The following is a 23,809-nucleotide window of genomic DNA, read 5'->3' as shown; positions in this document are numbered from 1 at the left end:
GTAGAAGAGGGCGAGACAAATGCTTCTTATGAAGCGTCTCGAATTTCACTTACGTCGAAGGTTTAGGTGCCGTCACAGCAATACCCAACTTCGCAGCCCCCCTCAGGAGGACCTCCTGGAAAGTGGCAATGTCATCCACTGGAGAAACCCTGGTCTCAGGGGAGTCCGATAAGGTCGGCGAGTAGGAATGGGTCCTGGAAGAGTCCGTGCGGGACCTAAACCCCCGCCTCCTATGGCGACGCCATGATCTGGTGGAGGATCTATGACGACTCCTTGATCTTCCTCTCCGTCCGGAGCGTGAACGTGACCTCCTCGGCCGAGGACGACCAACCGGATCCACCGGAGCAGGTGACTTGGGCTTGGACGGGGCCTTCAGTGGCGTCGCAAGAATAGGCAACGAAGTCGACCTCGGTGGAACCGGGGGTGGCTTCACTGGCAACCCTGGCCCAGGTTGCGGTGGAGGCAACGGAGGAGTAGGCTTCCTCAGAGGGGGACCCCTCGGTAATGGAGGAGGGGGAGTCACCTTCCCAGACAGGGTATACACCTCGGAATACAGAGCCCGGCGAACCTCCTTATCTACCAGCCTGGGGCGTTGGCAAACTTTCCACGGCGTCAGGCCTCCTTTCACCTCTCTTCGACGGCGAACGCCGGCCCCTTGACGTCGAACGTCTCTTCGGCGACGAACGCCTTCGCCTCGACGGCGACCTTCTGCGCCTTGACGATGACCTTCTGTGCCTCGACGGCGATCCTCGGCACCTAGATGGCGGCCTTCTGTGCCTAGACGGCGACCTGCGCCTTGACCTGTTCCGACGGTGACCTGTGCCTAGACGGCGACGGCGAAGTCGCCCCGACGGCGAGCGCCGACGAAACTGTCACCGGGGACTTCGACGGTCTTGTAACATCCCTCGACGCCGAGCGTCGACGTCGTTTCGTTTTAGATGATGGGGAACAGACCGTAGTCATTCCTCTCGACGCCGTAGTGGGCGCAATAGACCCAGGCAGAGAATGGCGACGTTTGCTGGCCTTCCTGTCCCTGGGGAGCCCCCCCCCCCCCCCGAGGCCTCAGCATGGGCAGAAGCCGCCCCTCCAGCCCACCTTGTGCCTTCAATCTTCTTTCCTCGAGGCCCTGAAGTCTGATCTTCTTCCTGTCCTTCAGGGTCCTGCCAGAGAAGCCTCGACAGATCACACACTCCTCTGGGACATGTGAAGAAGGAAGGCAGAGGATACACACCTCATGGGGTTCCGATTTGGCTTTCTTCCTGGAGCACTCCGGGCATTTATCGAATAATGCAGGCATATTCGACAAAAAAACAGTGTAAAAACCAAGGAGAAAGGCACTAAAGTACAACAAAGTACTAAACTATGAGAAAACTAGTGAAAAATCACCAAAAACCCTTAAGAAGGGAGAGCTCAATGCTCCAGGGTCCTGCTTGCAGGAGCCGGAAAAAGTACTGAAATTAAAAGGGATCTGCAGTGCATTCTGGGATACTGTGAAGTTCTGGAAAGTTCTCTTAAAGGCACAGTATCCTGTTTTGAGCCACATAATGGCAGCCTATGGGGCTGGTCTGTCCATGTCTTCCTCTCTATCATTCCAGAGGGTTTTTGCTGCTAAGACAAAGCAAATCTGGACAGGCTTTGCTGTTTGTGGATTTTTGGTGGAATTTCTAGTTGAAGTACTGGACAGTGTAGCCTGTTTACAGGCTGCATTATATGTCTTTAAATTCTCTCTTAAATGTCTGTGCAGTTCTGCATTTTTTCGACACTTTAAGAGATTATTTTTGATTGCTCCGGGGTACACGCACATGGGCGGGACTATTCACTAGATTATGACTAGAACAGAGATTCCCCTACTACAGAACCACTTTCTCCGGACCTGTGCTTGCTGGCATGAAAAAAAGAAAATCACGTCAGCGCGGGAGGGCGGCGTCTAAGTACTCCGGCGAGGTCATCCCGGCGCCCACGACGCCGACAACAGACACTGAGCCGCAGATGCCTACCGACGCGCAGGGGTACTGCTATGCAAAAATTTCCAGATCCAGTCTGACGCCTGGGGGTATTGTAAGGTAAGGAATCTAATACTAACCTGTTTTTCAGATAAGCAGAACAGAAACTAGCCCAGTTTATATTTAACACACTGCCTCACCATTTAACACACATGCAAGATATGATAGAGGCCAAATAATCCGGGAAAGTGATATTTCAGACTTTACGAAGAGGAAGTGTACATGCAAGCCTTTCCAAGCGATACAGGTACCACTGGTTAACAGATTAAGGCAACATTTACAGTCTACATCCTACAGCCTGGATAGAAAGGGAAGTAACTACTCTGTAAAAGAATGGTGCACTTCTCGCACTCCTTCACACTAGTGTCACAATCCATTTAACCAGAGACCCCCAATGGACAGGCACGATTTTCATGTTCTCCTAGGTAAAAATCAAAAACGCTAGACAACTTTCCAGGAGATCAACATATGGCAGAGAAGCAAGCTCTCCAGAGCTACACTTGAAGGCATTCCGTCCCAACACTTTGCTTCACGCTCCATTAACCCTGCTTTTGCTAATCCATCTCCATCAGGAGGGACATAATATTGCCATACTTGAGGTAGTATACAATGGTATGGTACAGTATGCTGCTTGCCAGTCAATCCTACATCATTTGCTAGAAACACTACTCTTGGGTGGTCTGGCAAAACCCCTCACCATATCAAAGGAAGGTTGATGCCTAAAAGAAAGCCAGCTCCTCAAGTGGTGCACGATAACATTTTTGTTGTTGGGAGGAAACTTGCTACTCACCTTTTCTTTTCTACCATGTTACATTAAAGCAACCTACTCATGTAAATCTCCTTTTAAAACAAATCACCAAACAGTCAAAAATTTGACGCCTTATCAATGCCTCACACACAGCCACAAGTTCTCTGCAGAATGACTGCGGCACATCTGCTCGTAACACATTACATTTTACACACCTACAGGTGTATACAGAATTTTAATTAAAAGCCATTAGCATAATTTAATTACAACTGAGTGGCAAAAGGTCCAGTTAAAAACAACAAAACTTTTGAGTATATTATTTCAACTACCTGTTGATACTGCTGGTTATAACCTGCTGGGCTGTAGCTCTGTGCTGCTGCAGTTGCAGAGGCTGGCGGAGGAACTGCTGCAGGTGCTTGAGGTGGGGCACTGGCAGAAATTGGAGGAGGAGGACCTGAAGGGGGTGGCTGGGAGTAACCTTGACTATAACCACCACCACCACCACCAGCCCCCCCACTGTAGCTGTTTCCACTTCCACTCTGACTGTATCCTGACTGGTTATAGCCTTGACTGTAACTTGACTGCAAAAAAGAAAAAGAAAACATAAAAATACATTCATTCTTGCACCTCATCACTATCCAAAATTTCAAAAGTGATACACTTTCAAATAAAAGTTTGCCTTCAAAAACTACTGAACATAGTAAACCTGTTATGGGTGTATGCTTCGAATCTAGATAGTGAGCAACTGTAAAATGTATTCTCCAGAATTCGGCTTTTACTATGCTCTAGTGTGAAGTGTATGTCTAGAAGGAACTAACTTAGGTAACCATTAACTAACTTTCTGCAATGAGTAGTGCAGTTTTAGCCAGTCCTCATGAAAGCTAGAATCCCCCTGGACTTAATGAGCCAAAGGTAATACAGACTATTCAACAGAAACATTGCATTTAGACCAGGCAGCACTTCATTTAGAAAAGTCACTATTTTAACGGTTGCTGTTGGTCGCGTTTAGATACAATTTTAGGTAGCTCACTGTGTAAAGACTGTCACATACAAAAATGATGAGCATCGCTGTTGGTTCCAACGAAACAATTTACTTTCCCGGCATACAACTAGAATAAATTCTTAACATGCACTTGTAATATTGCTCCCGGAAGGAGAAATTCATGGTAACAAATCGTGATACTTGCCTCTAGCATGACTTATGCATCAGTTTAATCACAGTTGACATTTTAGTGCGTGTTCACAACTTTCCTATAAAAGAGCAGATTCTACGTAAGGTCACAGATCTACAACCTTTGCAACCCTGGGGCACACAATACAACTATTCCAAAGCCTCTCTCCCCTAGCATTAGAGAAGACGCAGCGGTTTTACCCAGAAATGGCCTTTACACTGGATAAAACATTCCATACGCCTGGGGCAACCCTTTCACAACATCTTCCGATGGGAAGGGAAACTACAGTAAAATCGCACCCCTCGCAGAAGCATGCAAGCTACTACAGATAGACGGTAATGAGGAGTCTGACTCTGGACTGATTGCGAAGGATCGGAGAAACGGGCGATCTCGGTGGCAGCAAAATTTGTCCCGTTCTGGAAAATCCAGACTCGACTGCTATAATGGTCCTGGAGAGAAGCTATCTCAAGAATGGAGGACTCCGGAGATCTCTTAAATCTGCCAGGGCCTTTCAAATTGTGTTTTGGATTGGGGGGGGGGGGGGGTGGGGGTGGGTGTCTGCCAGGGACGTCCGGGAGCTAGCCCTGGAGGTGCGCCAGGTATGGCCCTCATTCACATTAACGCTGGATTGGCACTGGCGCTGCCCAGTATCCTAGGCATTTCTAGACCTTTTTTTAAGGGTGCACACATACAGATCACATCCAACAAATATTGTCTACATCAAATGGAGGTGCTTCTCACAATACAGACCTCGGGCGAGTGGGTTCAGGACCCATAACTCATTTCCCAAATTCATGACTCCTAATGCAGGGAGAGTGGTCACCCTTAACATGAAGGCCCTTAATAACCTAGTTAAGAGGCTGGCTATCTTCTACGATCTGGAACAGACACACAAAAATATATGCCTATTCCAGTAAACCCACCTGGCGGTGTGCGATTGGCACCAGCTTAATACTAAGGTCTTCCCTCACCAATACCTTCCATTCATGGCACACACAACAGCTGGGGTGCAATACTGGTCTCAAGATCTTTTCAGGAGAGGCTGGGCCTAAAACTAGCAGAAATTAGGGGCCGCTTGCTTGTCTAATGCGTACAGTTGGGCCCCCACATATTGGTCCTTAAATGCACCTAATGAAGGACAGGGTCGGTTCTTGGAGGGCGGCAGCCAGAACCATGACCACACAGGATAGATTGTTCTTTGTAAGGGGTGATCTTAATCTAGGTTTTTCACAAAGATCTAGACCGCTCGGTCTGCAGGAAGAGAAGGGTGGGAGAAGTGTCTAAGGATTGCACCCTTTGGATGCGAGAGATTGGTTTGAGGAATTTGTGGTCCACAAACTAGGGACTATTCTTTTTATTCCCACCCTATTTCTTGGGATCCAGGGACCTTCTGCCGGCGGAGGATATAGAATGAAGAGCGCTATAGGATCACTTGGCCATATCCTTAGATCTTACACTATCACAGCCCAACAACCCCCTCCCCTGCCCATGGCATGGCGCCTCAGGGAAACCCTTGTGCAGAGCCCTGCTGTAATAAGCAGATACAGAAGGCAATCACTGATGATTTTGGTGCCAAAAATCCAGACGTCCCTATATAACTGGTGCGAAATGCTTTAAAAGTGATCAGATGTGAATTTACAGGGGCCCCTAGAATTTGGTGTCAACTGAAGGCTGCCACAAAAAAATTAGCTGGGCTAGATCGCGATAGAGCGGAGTATTCCTTACTTCGCCTAAAAAATGCTTTTTGTGTGGGAAGGAATACACACGGGAGGTTGCTAGCTAATAGACTCCCAGGGGCTGACATTGAGCTCTGAGTTTGTCCTGATTGAGTGAGGGTGCGGTTGTTTAAGGGGATGGTCCTATTACTTCTAGATTTAGGGATTTCTACAAAGTTCTTTATTCAGCACAGGCTTTCCCTGCAGAAAAACCCCACCATCTACCTCCAACGACAGAACACAGCCCACCTGACTGAAGAATTGTGCCCGGACTTACTTGCCCAATTCGAATAGTCTAAGTTCTCAGGCCCATCTAGAGTAAAAAAAAACCTTTAAAATCCCTGGGTCCGGGTGGATTTCCTTCAATTTTTTTTTTTTTACAAGACCTTCTGTGTCGCATTGGCCACGTTCCTCACTAGGCTTTCCAATTCTATCAGGAGCCTACCACAATACCACCCTCAATTAAAGCATCAATTAAAGTCCATACTAAGCCTGACAAAAAGATGACAGTGTGGATCCATATTGCTACTAAATGTCGATGCTAAGCAATACACTGAAATTCTAGTGGCCTGCCTTACACCTATGATGCCTGGACTGGTGGCTCTGGACCGGGTGGGCTTTATCCCTCAGAGGCAATGTGCCGATAACACCAAGAGGATCCTTCACATACTAGACAAAGTCACCGCTCCAAAGAGATCGTGCTGCTCTCTAGCAACGCAGAGAAGGCGTTCAGTCACATGCTCTGGACATGTTTGGATATTGAGTAATTTGGGAGACCGGAGGAGAGTCTGTCCGAGTAAACAGGAGGAGCTCTATTTTATTTCCAATACGCACGGGGTGCCCACTGTTGCTCCTGTTCTTTGCACTCTAGGTGGAGTCATTTGCCCAAAGGGTGAAAGATCACCCTAATATCACTGGAGTGCTCTTCGGCCGGAGGGGGGAGTGGGGCCGGGTCGACAGGTCAACAACTTATACACTGATTAGGTTATTGTGGCTTTGGACAACACTAGGGATGCTCTTCCGTTCCTCATGAAGGACCTAGGGGAGGTTTGGGGAGGCTTTAGGAGTTAGCATGAAATTGAACCATAATAAATCACAGCACTTAACCTTGCAGTCTTGCCAGAGACATTGGCTGATCTGGCTCAGGAATACCCCCTTCGGTGAAGAACTGGCGCAGTCCCTCACCAGGGGATTCAGTTGGCAAGGATGGAGGACCCCAAAAATCTCAACTATCAGCTCCTTGCACAGAGAGTAAGAGCGGATTTGACCCATTGAAATTTTTATCCTCTGTCCCTGCTAGGCCGCGTGGTGGCCATTAAGACTATTCACCCATGGACTATTTTCCTATATCAACTTTTCCCTCTCCAAAACCCCTTTACAGAGGGTCTTACACTTCGCTTGGGCCCGACATTCTGGCATCCTCCAACGAAAGGGGGATTGGGGGTCGTCTACTCCATTACTATAATGTTACGCAGTTCAAATGATCTAGAGCAGAGTCGGAGAAGCATTGGTTATTTATGGATTGGGCCGTCACGGGCACTCCGCTACGTCCGATCACATTCTTGCCCAAGGCTTATCGTCCATCAAGCTAATACATATTTCCGATAGCCAGGTCGTTTTTGAAGGTGTGGGGGACAGGCGGTACCATAGGGGTCTTTCATCATTGCCCTTCCGGCAAAAGACTTGATTAGGAGGGACCCCCTAACCTGTTGAGACTATAAGAGGATTATGAACTCCCAAAGATCAAGAGGCTCCACTATCTACAAATCAGGCACTGGCTCATGCAATGCTCAGTATAGGAAGCAGCAAGGAGGCACTTGACGAAATATGAAAAATGACTTCTCACAAGGCGGCTCAATTTTGGGAGGTGATTCTGACTGATGTTGAGATCTACACGCTAAAATTCCTTGATTTGTGGCCTAAACTACCCTGGGGCTTCCCAAATCCACTCACATATCCTCTCAAAATCCGCTGAGTCCAGAACATCGGCCTCGCTCTCGGGGCTGCACTTTTAGCACATAGGAGTACCGAGAGATTGCCGACTCACTGGAATCGATCCATCGCATCTGGCATGTACTTGGAAAGGTGAAACTGGCCAGGACCATTCAAGAGGACTCCTATCGAGAATTTTGGCAACCAGTTATAGCACTTCTCTCTCTCAACAATTCACAGAATTGACTTGTCCCCATTATCTGAGACTGCTCCGGTTGGCAGAGACGGTTTCTGCACCCCAAGGGAGAACCCACTCATGTACTGCTGCCCTTTCTTTGCTTGTTTCCCTACGGTTGATTGAGAAGTGAGAACAACCGGGGGATGTTGGGGTTGTTAATCTGTCGCATCTCTGAACACGACAATATATTGAGCACAATAATGCTCTCATTTGCAGGCTAATGTATGCTTGTTTTGCAAGAATAAAAACAAGCTTGAACCTAAAATACACAACTTTAGGATGAGTGATGTACAAAACTTTCTATGTTGGTCATGTATGTATTTCACTCAAACACAAGGAGGTGGCGAAGTGAGCTAAAGAACGGTGATGGATTCAACCCAGATCTGTGACTGGGGGGTGCGTGTTTGAAAAGTTTCAGCACTGTCCATCAGCTTGTGTTTTCTTTGTTCGCACTAAGTTGGCAGGGCATGCCCAGACGTGGGTCCCTTGCTCACTTTCCCACTGAATTCAATCTAGCCTGGCTGATAAGGTGTGCCCCCCCCCCCCCGAAACCAGATTCTTTCCGATCCAGGGAAGACATGGCTTGGCAGTTCGGGCTAGTCTATTCCCATGAGGCACAGAGTCAAGACTGATTTGAATATAGCTGTGTCTTAACTGGGGTGGCGAAGTAAGCTAAAGAAACATGATGGATTCAACCCAGATCCATGACCGGGGGTGGGGTTTAAAAGTTTTAGCACTCCGTCCATCATCTCCTTTGCTAAGTATTTCAACAGCATAAGATCCAGTGTCTGAAAATCAAAGACATTTTATAATGGGAAGAATTCTGCTGGAAAATGTTTACTAGTCTAGCAGGTTTGCATTCACTGGTATTCATCAGAATGGTTTAAACTTCTAAATCCAAATAAAAAAGCTATAAAAAGCATATTACTTACTTGTCCTTGGTTGTAGCTGGATGCAGCACCAGGAGTGGAAGTGTTCGATGTGCTACTACTTTTGTATCCACTCACACCACGAACTGGACTGTAACTCTGTGAAGGTTGTCCACGCACAGGACTGTAGCTCTGTTGAGACTGGCTATTCCGGTCATAACTGCCTCCACGGCTCCCAGAGTCATATCCCCCGTCCCGGTTGCCAGAGTCAAACCCACCTCCTCGGCTCCCAGAGTCATAACCGCCACCCCTGCTCCCAGAATCATAGCCGCCACCCCGGCTCCCAGAGTCATAGCCGCCACCCCGGCTCCCAGAGTCATAGCCGCCACCCCGGCTCCCAGAGTCATAGCCGCCACCCCGGCTCCCAGAGTCATAGCCGCCACCCCGGCTCCCAGAGTCATAGCCGCCACCCCGGTTCCCAGAGTCATAGCCACCACTTCGGCCAGAGTCATAGCCACCACCTCGGCCAACAGAGTCAAATCCTCTACTGCCAGGTTCATAACCACTACCTCTGGTGCTAGAACCGTAGCTGCCATCCCGGCCGCCAGAGTCATAGCCACCGTCCCGGCTGCCAGCGTCATAACCCCCACCCCGACTGCCAGCATCATAGCCGCCACCACCCCGGCTGCCAGAGTCATAACCAGCACCACCACGGCTGCCAGAGTCATAGCCGCCACCACCACGGCTGCCAGAGTCATAGCCGCCACCACCACGGCTGCCAGAGTCATAGCCGCCACCACCACCACCACCACCACCACCACGGCTGCCAGAGTCATAGCCGCCACCACCACCACGGCTGCCAGAGTCATAGCCGCCACCACCACGGCTGCCAGAGTCATAGCCACCACCCCGTCCGCCAGAGTCATAGCTGCCACTCCGGCTCCCAGAGTCGTAGCCGCCACCCCGGCTGCCTGATTCGTAACCTCCTGCTCTGCCCCCGGAATCATAGCCACCTCCCCGGCCAGCAGAACTGAAACCGCCACCCCGGCCACCGGAGTCAAAGCCACCCCGGCCGGCTGAATCAAAGCCACTCCGGGCGCCAGAATCAAAGCCACTACGGCCGCCAGACTCAAAGCCACCACGGCCGCCAGACTCAAAGCCACCACGGCCGCCAGACTCAAAGCCACCACGGCCGCCAGAGTCATCCCGACTGTCATTTCCCCATCGGCTTGGCTGGGTATTGTAGTTGCCTGGCCCTCCACCACGGCTGAAGCCTAAAAGAAAAGGAAAAAAAACCCGGATTAACCCAGGTCAGAGAAAAACATGTTTTTTTTAGCAAGGAACAGCCAATGGCTCATTCAAGGTACAGGCTCTATTAAGAAAGAAAATCCTAAGAGCAATTGTTAAGAAGCAGAAATATTACACTGATCACACTGGCAAAGAACAGGACAGGATAAACTTTAGATCACGGAAATGTTTGTACTTTCTCTTAGGACTGGAGTGAGTCTCTGGTGCAATTTAAGAACAAATTATTCCACCGGCCTATTAATCCAAACCCAAAACTATTTCAAATTATTTTTCTCATTTGAAGATACAAACCATTTGCTAAAAATTGAGTGATGCGAACCAGTCTCATTCTTGCAAAACACCTCCTTAATCATAGCAAAGAGTCATTTAATGTTTTATCTATAACGGCATATTGTTACCAAAGTTAAATGAGACGTTTCTTAATAGACTGCAGCTGCACTCACCAATAGTCTGCACCAGTATGCCATATGTGGCTTCTTTCATATCACAGGTATGAATCAGTGTCTCAGTGCTTTTTGTAACTACTCTGGTGGACTTTCTTATGGGGATTTGCCACATTGTAGGGTTTTCTCATTCCACAAGAGGTGCTTTATCCACGTACCATAGTGAGGGTCATTGTCCCAGGATTGACAGGGTTGGCGCTTTAGCTAATTAGAAGTAGCACAACAGCAAATAGTTTAATCCAGCTGCACACAAACAGCAGTTCAAGCACCCTCCAACAAACAACGGAGAAGGCATTGGTAGCAGCTTTACAAGCTTGTATACTGTTTTTCCCCCATTTGTTCAATCATGAAGGCCTCCAGAGGTAGTGCATAGCGTATTTCATATGGGGTGGGGATTAGTTGGAGAAAACTGCTGTGCAGACTTCTAGCTTAATCCTACAGCCACCAACAAACAGCATGTGTCCATCACAAATGGTCTGACTGCATTTGGAGGTGGGGGTCAGCATTACCATTGCATTGAATTATGGAGCAGCAGCTGAATGCCTAAGACTTCAAAACCTTTATATCGACATTATTCGTCGTAGAACCTCTGTAGTAAATAAGTATGTTTATGTTTAAGAAAAGTAGATAGCTACATACGAGTACTTGGTTACTTCCATGCATTTGTAATTCATAAACCCCATGGTCAATGACAATTTATGAAGTCTAGAGGAAAGCATTCTTGTTCTGAAGGTTATACCACCAATTCACCAAAGCCACATTGATATTTCCTCAATAGACTGCTCACTGCCCGTCAGCCCAAAACTGGAATAAGAATACATTGGTTAACACTTGCTTCGAACATTCTTGTTGTAGCAGAACAGAAGGTCTTGCATGTTTCGTGTATAGTTGTAAGCACAGACATTTGTGAAAGACTGTTGAACTGGATTTAAATAAATGTAATCAATGTAGAGTATGGAAAATGAGAACATAATAAATTTACTGTAACCGTATTGGTTATAAAAAGGTTTATCAGCCTGCCAATAACCATCCTCTATTTCAATTCTGTTTTTCATATTGTGGCGAGTCGTTGGACAGATGCTAAAAATCCCACATGAGTTAACTGATTGTTAATATGCCTTTCCAAGATCTTGGAAAGTACAGGAAGTAGAGAGATCGGCCTGTAATTAGACAATATCAAAGGGTCAGATCTAGCCTTTTTTAAGGGTGGGATAATCATTGCGTGCTTCCATTCAGGTGGAACAAAGGCATCTCAGTGAAGAATATTCTCTGCCTCCCCTTGGAAGAACTCAAGACCGCAGATTACAGTTACACCAGCTTGGTGGGGCTCCCAAAAACTCCACAGCTGAAAGCTACATTGAATGCAGCAGTTAGGCTCATCACTGGATCGAAAAAACGTAACCATATCGCTCTTGACCTGTATTCACTGAAATTGCTACCCTATGGGGCCAGGATTAATGTCAAAATTGCATATATGATCCACAAAGAGCTGCACCACAATAGTGTATAGTTTACATAAACTGTTCGTTTTGGTAGGCTTCCCAGGTGGGGGCAAGGTTGGAGCCCCATTCCAAAGCTACAGACACTGCCAAATGGGCCACATTCCATACCAAAAAGATATCTTCACAACATGATCTGGGGCATTTCCTGAAGGAGATCCGCCTACAGTAGCGTACTACTTAACGTTCTAAAGAAACAGGCGTGGTAATGACGAGCTCAGCTCATCATGAGCACACGACCACCGTGGCTCATGGCGAGCAGAGCTAGTAATGAGCACTGGAGTGCTGTGCGCGCCCCCCTTCCCCCCAGCACAGCGGGGGAATGTGCCCAGAAGGGAAGGGGTTAAGGCAGTGGTCTTCAAACTTTTTGATGTCGCGACCCCCTTGTCAAACCTTTTTAGGCATAAGGACCCCCTACTGACAACATTTTCTAGAAACTGGTTCTTCTCGTCATCAACATTTATCGAGAACTATAAATGCTCGTGTTATACCTGCCATCTTTTGGCATGTTTCTCTGGTTGTTTTCCTTTCTGACCTAGTTTTGCCTCGGTTTTTGGTGGTTCAGTGTCTCTGCACATTTCCTCATTGCTGTTCAGTACTAAAGTGCAAGTGCTCCTATTATAATGCAAATGCTACTTACCAGTATGCATCTGTTCTTGGCATGTAGGGCTGCTGACATTCATATCTGTGCATAGATCGCCGCCTAGTGTTGGGTCCGGATGATTGCACATTGTTGTCCTGGAAGAGTCTTCGAAGTATCACGAGATAGGTGGCTCCTCCCCTGGACTACAGTGCGCATGGGCATCGCCTCCATCCCCAGATTGTTTTTAGCCATTGGCAGAGATGGAGTGAAGTATGTGAGTGATGACCATGCTATGAGCATATACATATATACATATGAATGAAATACTGCAGCTGCTACAGGCGCCGGGGAGGAGGGTGGGCGATATGAATGTCAGAAGCCCTACATGCCAAGAACAGATGCATACTGGTAAGTAGCATTTGCAGTTCGAGGCATGTGGGCTGCTGAATTCATATCTGTGCATAGAATACATAGCAGTCCCTCCATTAGCGGCGGCCGCCCGTGCCAGCTGCAGCAGTCTGAAAAAGTGTTTTGAGAACAGCCTGACCAACAGCTGCCTGCTGTTTGGAATGCACGTCTACACAGTAGTGTTTAGTGAAAGTATGTGTGGTAGACCATGTGGCTGCTCTACAGATATCTTCTAAGGGAATGTTACCTAGGAAAGCCATAGAGGCCCCCAACTTCCTGGTGGAGTGGGCCCTTGGGGGGATAGTGAGAGTGCGCTTAGCTTTAGCGTAACAGATCTGAATGCATTTCACTATCCACCTAGCGATCCCAGCTTTGGAGATAGCGTTTCCCTTGTGGTGTGTGGCAAAAGCAACAAAAAGCTGCTTGGTTTTGCGAAAATCTTTTGTTCTGTCTACATAGTACATCAAGGCTCTCTTAACATCAAGGGTGTGGAGCATCCGCTCCGCCAGCGTCTCTGGGTTTTGGAAAAACACCGGCAACTCAATTGTCTGGTTTATGTGGAATTGAGACACCACCTTGGGTAGGAATGTAGGGTTAGTGCGGAGCACCACCCTGTTAGCATGTACTTGGAAGAAAGGTTCTTGGATGGTAAGCGCCTGCAGTTCGCTAACCCTCCGTAGCGATGTAATTGCTACTAAGAACGTGACCTTCCAAGTCAAAAACTGAAGCTCACAAGAGTGCAGTGGCTCGAAGGGAGGACCCATCAGCCTTGTAAGAACCACATTGAGGTTCCATTCTGGAGCTGGTGGGGTCCTTGGTGGAATGACTCTTTTGAGTCCTTCCAGGAAGGCCTTGATAGCAGGGACCTTAAAGAGTGATAGGTGTTGCCTATTCTGGAGGTATGCTGCCATAGCAGACAGGTGAATGCGGATGGAAGAGTACGCCAGATTGCATTGATACAGATGGAACAGGTAACAAATGATGTTTTGAATGGAAGCATCCAGCGGGTCAATATCGTGGTTAACACAGTAGATGACAAACCTCTTCCATTTAGCCGCATAACAAGCTCTCGTAGTGGGCTTCCTTGCCTCCCGAATGATGTCCATGCAATCGGGAGGAAGATTGAGGTAGCCAAACTCTAGGACTTCAGGAGCCAGATCGCCAGGTTGAGCTGTTGCGGATCTGGGTGCTGAATGTCGCCATGGCTCTGCGTCAGAAGGCTGGGAGTGAGATGAAGCCTTTGATGCGGTACCACGGACAGTTCTAGAAACGTGGTGTACCATGGTTGGCGAGCCCACGTTGGAGCAACCAGGATGAGAGTCATTGAGTGCTGCCTGAGCTTGCGTGCCACCAGCGGTATCAGAGGTGCTGGGGGAAAAGCGTACGCAAATCTGCCTGACCAGTTCATCCACATCGGATTGCCCTGTGACTGCGGGTGTGGGAACCTGGCGGCGAATCTTTGGCATTTTGCGTTCTCCTTTGTGGCGAACAGGTCTATCTCTGGATGACCCCACCTTTGGAAGTACGGTTGGAGTACTGATGGATGTATCTCCCACTCGTGCATCTGATGGCTGCGCCTGCTGAGCAGGTCCGCCATCTGGTTGTCCTTGCCCGGGAGATGCTCTGCCATGAGGAAGATGTTCCTCTGAATGGCCCACTTCCACATGCTCTGAGCCAGATGAGACAGCTGCGGAGAGTGTGTGCCTCCCTGCTTCTGAATGTAGTACATGGCTGTCATGTTGTCCGTCCGGACCAACACGACCTTGTTGCACAGATGTACTTTGAACGCCTTCAAGGCCATGAAGATTGCCATCAGTTCCAACACATTGATGTGCATCTTCCTTTGCTGTAGTGTCCATAGTCCCTGCACTGTGTACTGGAGTACATGCGCTCCCCATCCCTGGAGAGAGGCGTCCGTCGTCAGGATAATCTGTGGCACAGGCTCTTGGAAAGGTCGGCCCTTGCAAAGGTTTTGTGGATTCCACCAATGCAGAGAGTTGTATGCCCGACCGCTCACCAACACTAGGTCTGTCAGTTGCCCATGAGCCTGAGTCCACTGACGTGCGAGGCACTCCTGAAGCGGACGCATATGTAGTCTTGCGTGCGGGACAATGGAGATGCAGGAGGCCATCATGCCTATCAACTGCATGAACACCTTCGCTGGAAGAGAGTGCTGAGGTCTGAATCGTTGGATCAGCGTCTGGATACTGGCGATTCTCACTGTATTTGGCTGCGCAGTGGCTGCCAGAGTGTTGATTGTCGCGCCCAGATACTGTCGCACGTGGGCGGGCTGGAGATGGGACTTTGGGTAGTTCAGAGAGAATCCCAGATCGTGCAGGAGATGAATGGTGCGTGACACGTGGTCGACGCACTGCTGTTCTGTCTTTGCTTGAATGAGCCAGTCGTCCAAGTAGGGGTAGACGTGGACGTTCTGGCGACGGAGATCGCCGCCACAGTCGCTAGGCATTTTGTAAATACCCTCGGCGCCGTGGTGACCCCGAACGGCAGAACCCTGAACTGGTAATGCTTGTCTAGAATTGTGAATCTGAGATACTTCCTGTGGGAAGGATGCAGGGGGATATGAAAATAGGCATCTTTCAGATTCAGCGTAGCCAGGAAGTCCCCTTGCTGAAGCAGGGGAAGCACTTGCTGTAACGTGAGCATATGGAAGTGCTCCGAGAGGATGTACCAGTTTAGGGGTCTGAGGGATCCGTCCTTTTTGGGGATCAGAAAATACAGGGAGTAAACCCCTGTTCCCCGCTCTTGCAATGGAACGAGCTCTATCGCCCCTTTTTGCAGCATGACTAGAACTTCTTGCTGCAACAAGGTCAAGTGCTCGCCGGACATAGGACGGCTCCTTGGGGGTATGTTTGGTGGAATGGAAGTAAGTTCCAGACAGTACCCGTACTGGATAAGTGACTTGACCCACCTGTCCGTGGTGATGGATTTCCACACTGGCAGGAACTGCTGGAGTCTCCCCCCGACCGGTGTTGTATGGTCGGGGGGCAGTGACAAGGCGTCACTGCTTGTTGGCGGCGGTGGACCTGGAGCTGTTGTTTCCACGTCCCCTGCCCTTGATGTTATTGCCTCTGTAACCCCCTCTACCCTTGTTGTTGTACGATGTCTGGGTGTTACTTTTGTAATACTGAGTGGACTGCGACGCCCGACCCCTTGAGGTGCCTCTGGAAGTGGAGCGGCGAAAGGAACCACTCCGAAACTGCTGACTCTGTAGGGCCCCCATAGACTTGGCAGTTTCCGTATCTTTTTTCATCTTTTCCAGTGTCGCATCCACCTCAGGGCCAAACAGGTGGTCAGGATTAACCGTTTGATTCAGTATTGTAGTTTGGATGTCGGGTTTGAACCCTGAAATTCTAAGCCAGGCATGCCGTCTAAGCAACACACTGGTATTGATCGCCCTGGAGGCTGTTTCTGCCACATCTAGTGCACATTTTATGGATGCATTTGTAATGAGCTTTCCTTCCTGAATCAGCATTTCTCCTGCCTCCTTGTACTGGTCAGGTAAGTGTTGCAGTATTGCCTCTAAGGTGTCATAATGAGCCCTATCATAGCGTGCAAGTAGGGCTTGTGTGTTAGATATTCTCCAGATATTAGCTGCCTGTGCAGCAATCCGTTTGCCTGAGGCCTCAAAGATCTTGGACTCCTTGTCTGGGGGAGGAGCGTCACCGGTAGTTTGTGAGTTCGCCCTCTTCCGAGCGCTGGAAACAACCAATGAGTCCAATGGCAAGTGTCCCTTGATATATGTTGGATCCGAGGGCGCTGCCTTATATTTCCTGTCGATGCGAGGGTTGACCACACGCGCCCGGGTGGGCTCCTTGAAGACCTCCGTTGCATGTTTAAGCACTCCTTTAAGCATCGGCAGCGTTTTGACTGACTTTTCGGCTACTGAGAAAGTGTCAAATAAGAAGTCCACATCCACGGGGTCCGAGTGCAGCTCGACGTCGTGGTTAGCCGCAGCTCTCTCGATAAGAGCGTTAAAGGCCGCCGAGTCTTCCGTCGGGGAAGTTTTGGCCGCAAAGAGTTGCGTGTCCCGGCCCGACTGCGGGCCCTCTGGGTCACCCCCGGCGGACCAAGGTTCTTGCGCCTCCTCCGGATCAGAGTACGCCGGATAGTTGTACTCGGCGTCTTCTTCGTCCGCATCGCCAGTGGCGGAATGCGTTGGCGAGTGTCCTAGGGCTTGTGGGGACACAGGTTCCACCAGAGCCGAAGAGTCCGCAGAGTCCCTTTTGTTTTTGAGAGGGATCTTAAAATGCTCCAACGCCGGCTCCGTAGTGATTTTCCTTTTGAGGAGAGACAGTTTCCCGGTGTTGGCGTCGATGATTACCTCACGACGTTACTCTTCAGCAAGCGGCTGGAGCCGAAGCTTCGACACCACCAAGGCAGCTTTCGGTGTCAATACCTCCTTCGAGGGTCCCCCCTGTTTCGGCGCGAAGGCCTTCGGCGCCGACTTGGGCGGGAGGGTAAAACGGATAGGCGTTTGCTCCTTCGCAGGCTTAGGCGTGAGCTTAGGAGTCAGTGTCCTGAGCGGGAACCACACTGTCCTTTCGAATCCGCTGCAGGGATTCCGCTACCTTCTTCTTCAAGGCCGGAGAGGGCTTGACCGGCTCGAGCGACCTCTCTGCGTCGAGAGCCTGATCGCCTGCAGGCACTGTCTTCGGGGCCGACGCCCCATGCCTAGGCGCGTCGTCGCCCTGACGCTTCTTCGGAGCCGTCTTCGGGTCCACGACCCCTTTCGGCGCCGACGCAGCCGCGTCGGACGACTTCGCCGCCGACCCCGAGGGTTTTGGGTCGGCCATCTTGGCGTGGCTCTTCAAGTCGGCCATCTTGAATTTTTGGGAAGTTGACGCCTCCAGAACCTTCTGCACCAGCGCAACTTTCACTTTCGGTTTCGCATCCGAGGGTGCGTGACCAGACGGCTTCACTTTCGTTTTCTTTAACGTTAGTGGCTTCTCATAAATGTCCGTGACCGGGCCCGGAGGCGGGGACGTAGGACTCATAAGTAGATCTTGGGTAAGGCCCGCAGGCGATCCCTCGACCTGGGCCGTATGAAGGGGAATAACCCCCAAGTCTGGTTGGGGATGCTCCTCCTCTGAGCTATCCCCCACAGTGGCAAAAGCCCGATCGTCGTCCCCTACCTCGTCGGCGACTTCATCAAAGTTCTCCTCCCCCGCGTCGTAGGTCTCCCCCTCGGACGCGGGACTAGAGTCCGAACCTTGCACGTCGTCATCGCCTTCAACAGATTCCTGGAATATGTCGTCTGGTGGGGGCGCCGCAGTAGCCGATAGCTTAGCCTGGAGCCTATTGGCCCGACGAATCTTCAGAGTCTTCTTGCACCGGAATTTCGAACACGCCATGCAGCTGTCTTCATTGTGGTCCGGTGACAAGCATGTATTGCACACAGGGTGCACGTCGAGGTGTGAATATTTGGAGTTACACACCGGGCACTTCTTAAACAGTGTTCGCTCCATAGCCGAAGTGTAATGTAGGCCCGTCCGCGCCGAAAGCACGTGGAAGGGCAGCAGAGATCGGAGCTGAGAGTCAGACAAGAAACCCGAACGCAACTATACCGACGCTCAGCCTAAAGACCTTTTGGTCTCGAGTAGAAATTGAACAACTATTGGTTCCGACAGAGGGAACCGAAACACATCCGAACCCAATGGCGGAAAAAAACAATCTGGGGATGGAGGCGATGCCCATGCGCACTGTAGTCCAGGGGAGGAGCCACCTATCTCGTGATACTTCGAAGACTCTTCCAGGACAACAATGTGCAATCATCCGGACCCAACACTAGGCGGCGATCTATGCACAGATATGAATTCAGCAGCCCACATGCCTCGAACATTGCATTATGGATTAATGTTTCCATGATTGGCATGTTTGACTTACTGGTAAGTCCCTAGTAAAGTACTCTGAGGGTGCCAGAACCTGTAACTCAAATGGTGCTGGTGGTCCTGCAGTGCTGATTGTGCCACTCACCCAAGCAGCCCATAAAAGGGTCATCAGACCTGCCACTGCAGTGTCTGCGTGAAGTTTGTAACTGCCATGTCGACCTGGCAAGTGCACCCACTTGCCAAGCTCTAATCTTCACTTTTCTTACCTGTAAGTCATTCCTAAGGTAGGCCCAAGGTACCCCTGTGGGCAGGGTGCTGTGTATATTATAGGTAAGACATGTACTGGTGTGTGTGTGACATGTTCTGGTAGTGAATTACAGCGAGTTTCATTTTTCACTATGGAAAGGCTATCTGTCCCACAGGATAGAATGGGATATCCAAACCAAAGGTCATTGAGCGTAGGGGTGTAGCCAAAGGTGTAGCTAAAAACAAAGGGCCTTATTTATGAGGAATTGGCGAAGGACAGCGCTGCAAGTCTTCTTGCGGCGCTGCCCAATGCCAATGTGAAAGGGTTGTATGGCATTACAGGCTTTTACCCCGCATAACATTACAACGCGGGGGATTACAGCGAAAGTCGTTACAACGACTTTCGCTGGAGGGCGCTGGATAGTGGAATAGTTTAATTTTCTATTCCAACTCCAGCCCACGTTGACAGTAGGGAAGGTGTTGGATAGAAAATTAAACTATTCCCTATCCAACAGCACCCTCCAGCGAAAGTCGTAACGACTTTCGTTGTAATCCCTGCGTTGTAATTGCATTGCGGGGTAATCTCCACGTTGTCATGGCTGTTCTCCATGTGAAAGGGCAGGAATAAACTGTAATTATGAAATACGGTGCATTCCAGTTCTTTTCCCTTCACAAATTGCTGCCTAGCACCAATGTTGGCAGAATTGTTTTTGTGTGGGAAGAGGCACCTTCCTTCACCAAAACAATCCTGAGGGGCGTTTTCCTATTTCTATGAGAGCTGAAGAATGCAGCACACATGGAAAGAGGAAATAAGGAGAAATTAGAACATTTCTCCTCGTTACGCCTCCACTGGAGAGGCGTCTATTTTTGGAGCTGCCCCAAGTTTACATGATTTTGTAAATATGGGGCAGCATCAAAATCCATGGACTTTGCGTGGGAACCCCATGCAGAGCCCATGGAATACCTCCTTGACGCAAAGTAAAGCAACGCAGTGACTTGCGCTGCTATGTCTTACTGATTACTCCATATGAGGCAATGCAAAGCCATGCAGGGTGACTTTGCACTGCCTCATAGGTATGGTTGAGATGGTATCGCTAGCGCCACCGGAGCATTAAAAAAAGTGATGCTCTGGCGATGCAAGCCTCATAAATAAGCCCAAAATATTCTTACGTTTTTTAGGTATTTCACCTTCAGGTATCTACATATAAAATAATGACAAAGTGTAAATGAAAAATAAATAAAATAAGTTATTGCTTAGTGGGAAATGCACTGTAGTACATTGTGAAACATCTATTAGCTAATGCACTGCAGAGGTCTGTGTGTAACCAGAGACCCACTGAATTCAATCTTGATTGGTGCAGTGGAGAATAGTGATGTGTATTTTTAGTGCTACAAAATCACAGTCTGTGACAGAAAGCACTGAATATGCAAGTCAATTTTTTATACTTGCATTACACACAGGGTAAGATACAATGCTGTAAAACTTGTGAATAGTTTTGCAATACAATGGTGCTATCAAAATGTAGGTTTTTATAATACCAGACCATATGTAATGCAATTTTCTTTTTTTTTTACATAACTGCCCCTTCAACAACTCCTTAGGGGCACAAAGGGCTGTGTAAATGAAGTTATCATTAAAAGAGAGAACTTCCCACCCCAGTAGTTAACTCCACTTCAACAAAAAAAAAAACCACACACATCTTTCGCCTTCAGAAAGAGACAGAACTGCTCCCAAGCATCCTTTACACTTGCAGATTACCAGCGCATTTGCCTTTCATTCAGGCAAACAGCTTATAACGATCTCAATCAGCCGTCCCAGGAGGGCCGATGGCTGTCTTTTCACAGAGACAAGTGAAGCTGGGGAATCTGCGACCCCCTTCCTAGGGCTCCAGGACCCCCTAGGGGGTCGCGCTTCACAGTTTGAAGACCTCTGGGTTAAGGCATTGTAAGGAAAATGCTACTTACCAGTATGCATCTTTTCTTGGCATGTAGAGCTGCAGATTCATATACTTGTGCATAGATCGCCATCTGGTATTGTGCTCGGATGTTTGCACTTTGTTTTTGTCTGGGAAAGAATTCTTTGTAGTCACAAGATAGGTGACTCCTCCCTAGGGTGATAGTGCGCATAGGGATCGACTCCATCTTCAGATTGTCCATGTGTAATGAATCCAAGTAAGATGGAACTGATAGAGGTATCTGGGGGGCATATATTAATCTGTAGCTCTACATGCCAAGAAGAGATGGATACTGGTATGTAGCATTTTCCGTTTGAGGCATGTGAGCTGCAGATCAAAAACTTGTGCATAGACTGTACAACTGTTACCTCCTTAGCGGTGGCTACCTGCATCTGTTGCAGTGGTCTGAAAAAGTGTTCCTAGTACAGCCTGGCCCACACTAGCATGTTTTGCTTGCACATCAACACAATAGTGTTTTGTGAAAGTGTGTGTTGTAGACCAAGTGGCTGCTTCGCAGATGTCATCTAGGGGAATGTTCCAAGAATTCCATAGAAGCCCCTAGTTTGCGTGCTGAATGAGCTCTAGAGGGAATGGTTAATGTCAGTTTGGCTTTGATATAGCATATTTGGATGAAATTAACAATCCATCTTGCTACTCCTGCTTTTAAAATGGGATTGCCCTTATGAGGTGGGGAAAAAGCCACAAAGAGGAGTTTAGTCTTTCTAAATGATTTTGTTCTGTCAATGTAGTAGAGTATTGCTCTTAACGTTGAACGTGTGGAGAGCCCTTTCTGCCACAGTCGGATGCATCTGCAAAAATGGTTCTTGTATGGTTAATGCCTGGAGTTCACTAACTCTGCTAAGAGATGATAGCAACCAGAAAGGCTACTTTCCAAGTGAGGAACTGTAATTCGCATTTATGCAGAGGTTCAAATGGGGGACCCACGAGCCTGGTAAGGAACTTTGGGTGGAATTATTCTTTCAAGTCCTTCCATAAATGCTTTAATAGTGGGTACTCTAATTAAAGATAAATGTCTGTTTTGGAGATAAGCTGCTATTGCAGTGAGATATAGTCTGATAGATGTATATGCTAGGTTACATTGTTGTAGGTGCAAGAGATAGTAGATAATGTTCAGTATCGAAGCATCTAGTGGATCAATTTTGTTATTTGTGCAATAAATCACAAATAGTTCCACTTTGCTGCATCGCATGCTCTGGTGGTAGGACGGCTAGCTTCTTTAATGACGTTCATGGCAAATTTGCCGGACCAGTTCATCCACAGCGCATTGCCTTTGGACAATGGGTGTGGATGCCTGGACGTGAAGCTTGAGCATTGAGTTTAGGTGTGTGGCGAACAGATCTATTTCTGGGAGTACCCACATGTGAAAGAACGGAAGAAGAATTTGAGGATGATGTTGCCATTCGTGGTTCTGCGGTCTTTGTCGACTGAGCAGATTTGCAATTTGATTGTGTACTCCTGGTAGGTGTTATCAGAGCTTGCATGTTGCTTATCTTGACTGGGTTGGGGTATGCTAGAGCTTTTGAAGTGTCTATTGAATCTCCTAGGTATTGTGCGCTGGACAGTTGGAGGTGGGATTTGGTGAGGTTCACCGTGAATCCAAAATCGTGAAGCAGCCGAATTGTTTTGTGTGTATAACACAGCTGCTGTGCGAGTTGGCTTTTATGAGCATGTCATCCAGATAAGGGAACACATGAATATGCGGTCTTAAGTGAGCTGCCACTATTGCAAAGCACTTTGTGAAGAGTCTGGGTGCTGTAGTAACCCCCGAATGGGAGGACTTTGATATGGTAGTGTTTTCTGTCTGCCACCTGTGAGTGGGGCGAATGGGAATATGAAAGGAATATGCTACTTACCAGTATGCATCTGTTCTTGGCATGTAGGGCTGCTGACATTCATATCTGTGCATAGATCGCCGCCTAGTGTTGTGTCCGGATGATTGCACTTTGTTGTCTTGGATGAGTCTTCGAAGTATCACAAGATAGGTGACCCCTCCCTTGGACTACAGTGCGCATGGGCATCTTCTCCATCTTCTTCACCATTGTGGCAGAGATGGAGATTAGTAAAGAAAGATGGCCATACCAGAGATAATGCTGCAGCTGGGACAGGCACCGGGGAGGAGGGCGGGCGATATGAATGTCAGCAGCCCTACATGCCAAGAACAGATGCATACTGGTAAGTAGCATATTCCGTTCGAGGCATGTGGGCTGCTGAATTCATATCTGTGCATAGACTGTATAGCAGTATCTCCTCTAGCAGTGGTTACCTGTGCTAGCTGCAGCAGTTTGAAAAAGAGTTTTGAGGACAGCCTGGCCTACAGCAGCTTGCTGTTTAGCTTGTACGTCTACACAGTAGTGTTTTGTGAAAGTGTGTATGGTGGTCAAAGTGGCTGCCTTACAGATATCTTCAAGAGGAATATTTCCTAGGAAAGCCATGGATGCCCCCATTTTCCTTGTAGAGTGCGCTCTTGGGGGACGGTTAAAGTGTGTTTTGCCTTTTGATAACATATTTGAATGCATTTAACTATCCATCTGGCTATTCCCGATTTTGAAATAGGATTTCCTTTATGTTGTGGTGTAAAAGCAACAAATAGTGGTTTTGTTTTTCTGAATGATTTAGTTCTGTCCACATAATTAAGTAGAGCTCTTTTTACATCTAATGTGTGTAGGGCTCTCTCAGCTACTGACTGGATTTTGAATGAAAACTGGCAGTTCAATTGATTGATTGATATGGAAATTGGATAAAACCTTAGGCATGAACTTAGGGTTGGTTCTAAGAGCCACCCTGTTGGCATGTACCTGCATGAAAGGTTCTTGAATTGTT

General features: G+C 48.4%; 1 protein-coding gene across 4 annotated transcripts in view; it reads right to left on the bottom strand.

Annotated features, from left to right (window-relative positions):
* Positions 1–23,809, bottom strand: part of HNRNPUL1 (heterogeneous nuclear ribonucleoprotein U like 1) — a 73,066-nt gene that overhangs the window by 13,049 nt on the left and 36,208 nt on the right. For all 4 annotated transcript variants that reach the window (XM_086938621.1, XM_086938623.1, XM_086938624.1 and 1 more), the window contains 2 exons: positions 8,741–9,951; positions 3,081–3,332 (listed from right to left, as the gene is read on the bottom strand). In XM_086938621.1, the coding sequence (XP_086794747.1) occupies positions 3,081–3,332; positions 8,741–9,951 (1,463 nt within the window). The remainder of the gene's footprint in view (positions 1–3,080; positions 3,333–8,740; positions 9,952–23,809) is intronic.

This window comes from Lissotriton vulgaris, chromosome 9 (genome assembly GCF_964263255.1).
Source record: "Lissotriton vulgaris chromosome 9, aLisVul1.2, whole genome shotgun sequence".
In the NCBI taxonomy this organism is placed as follows: Eukaryota; Metazoa; Chordata; class Amphibia; order Caudata; family Salamandridae; genus Lissotriton; species Lissotriton vulgaris.
The sequence above is the reverse complement of the archived record's forward strand: the minus strand, read 5'-3'. Positions and strand labels throughout refer to the sequence as shown.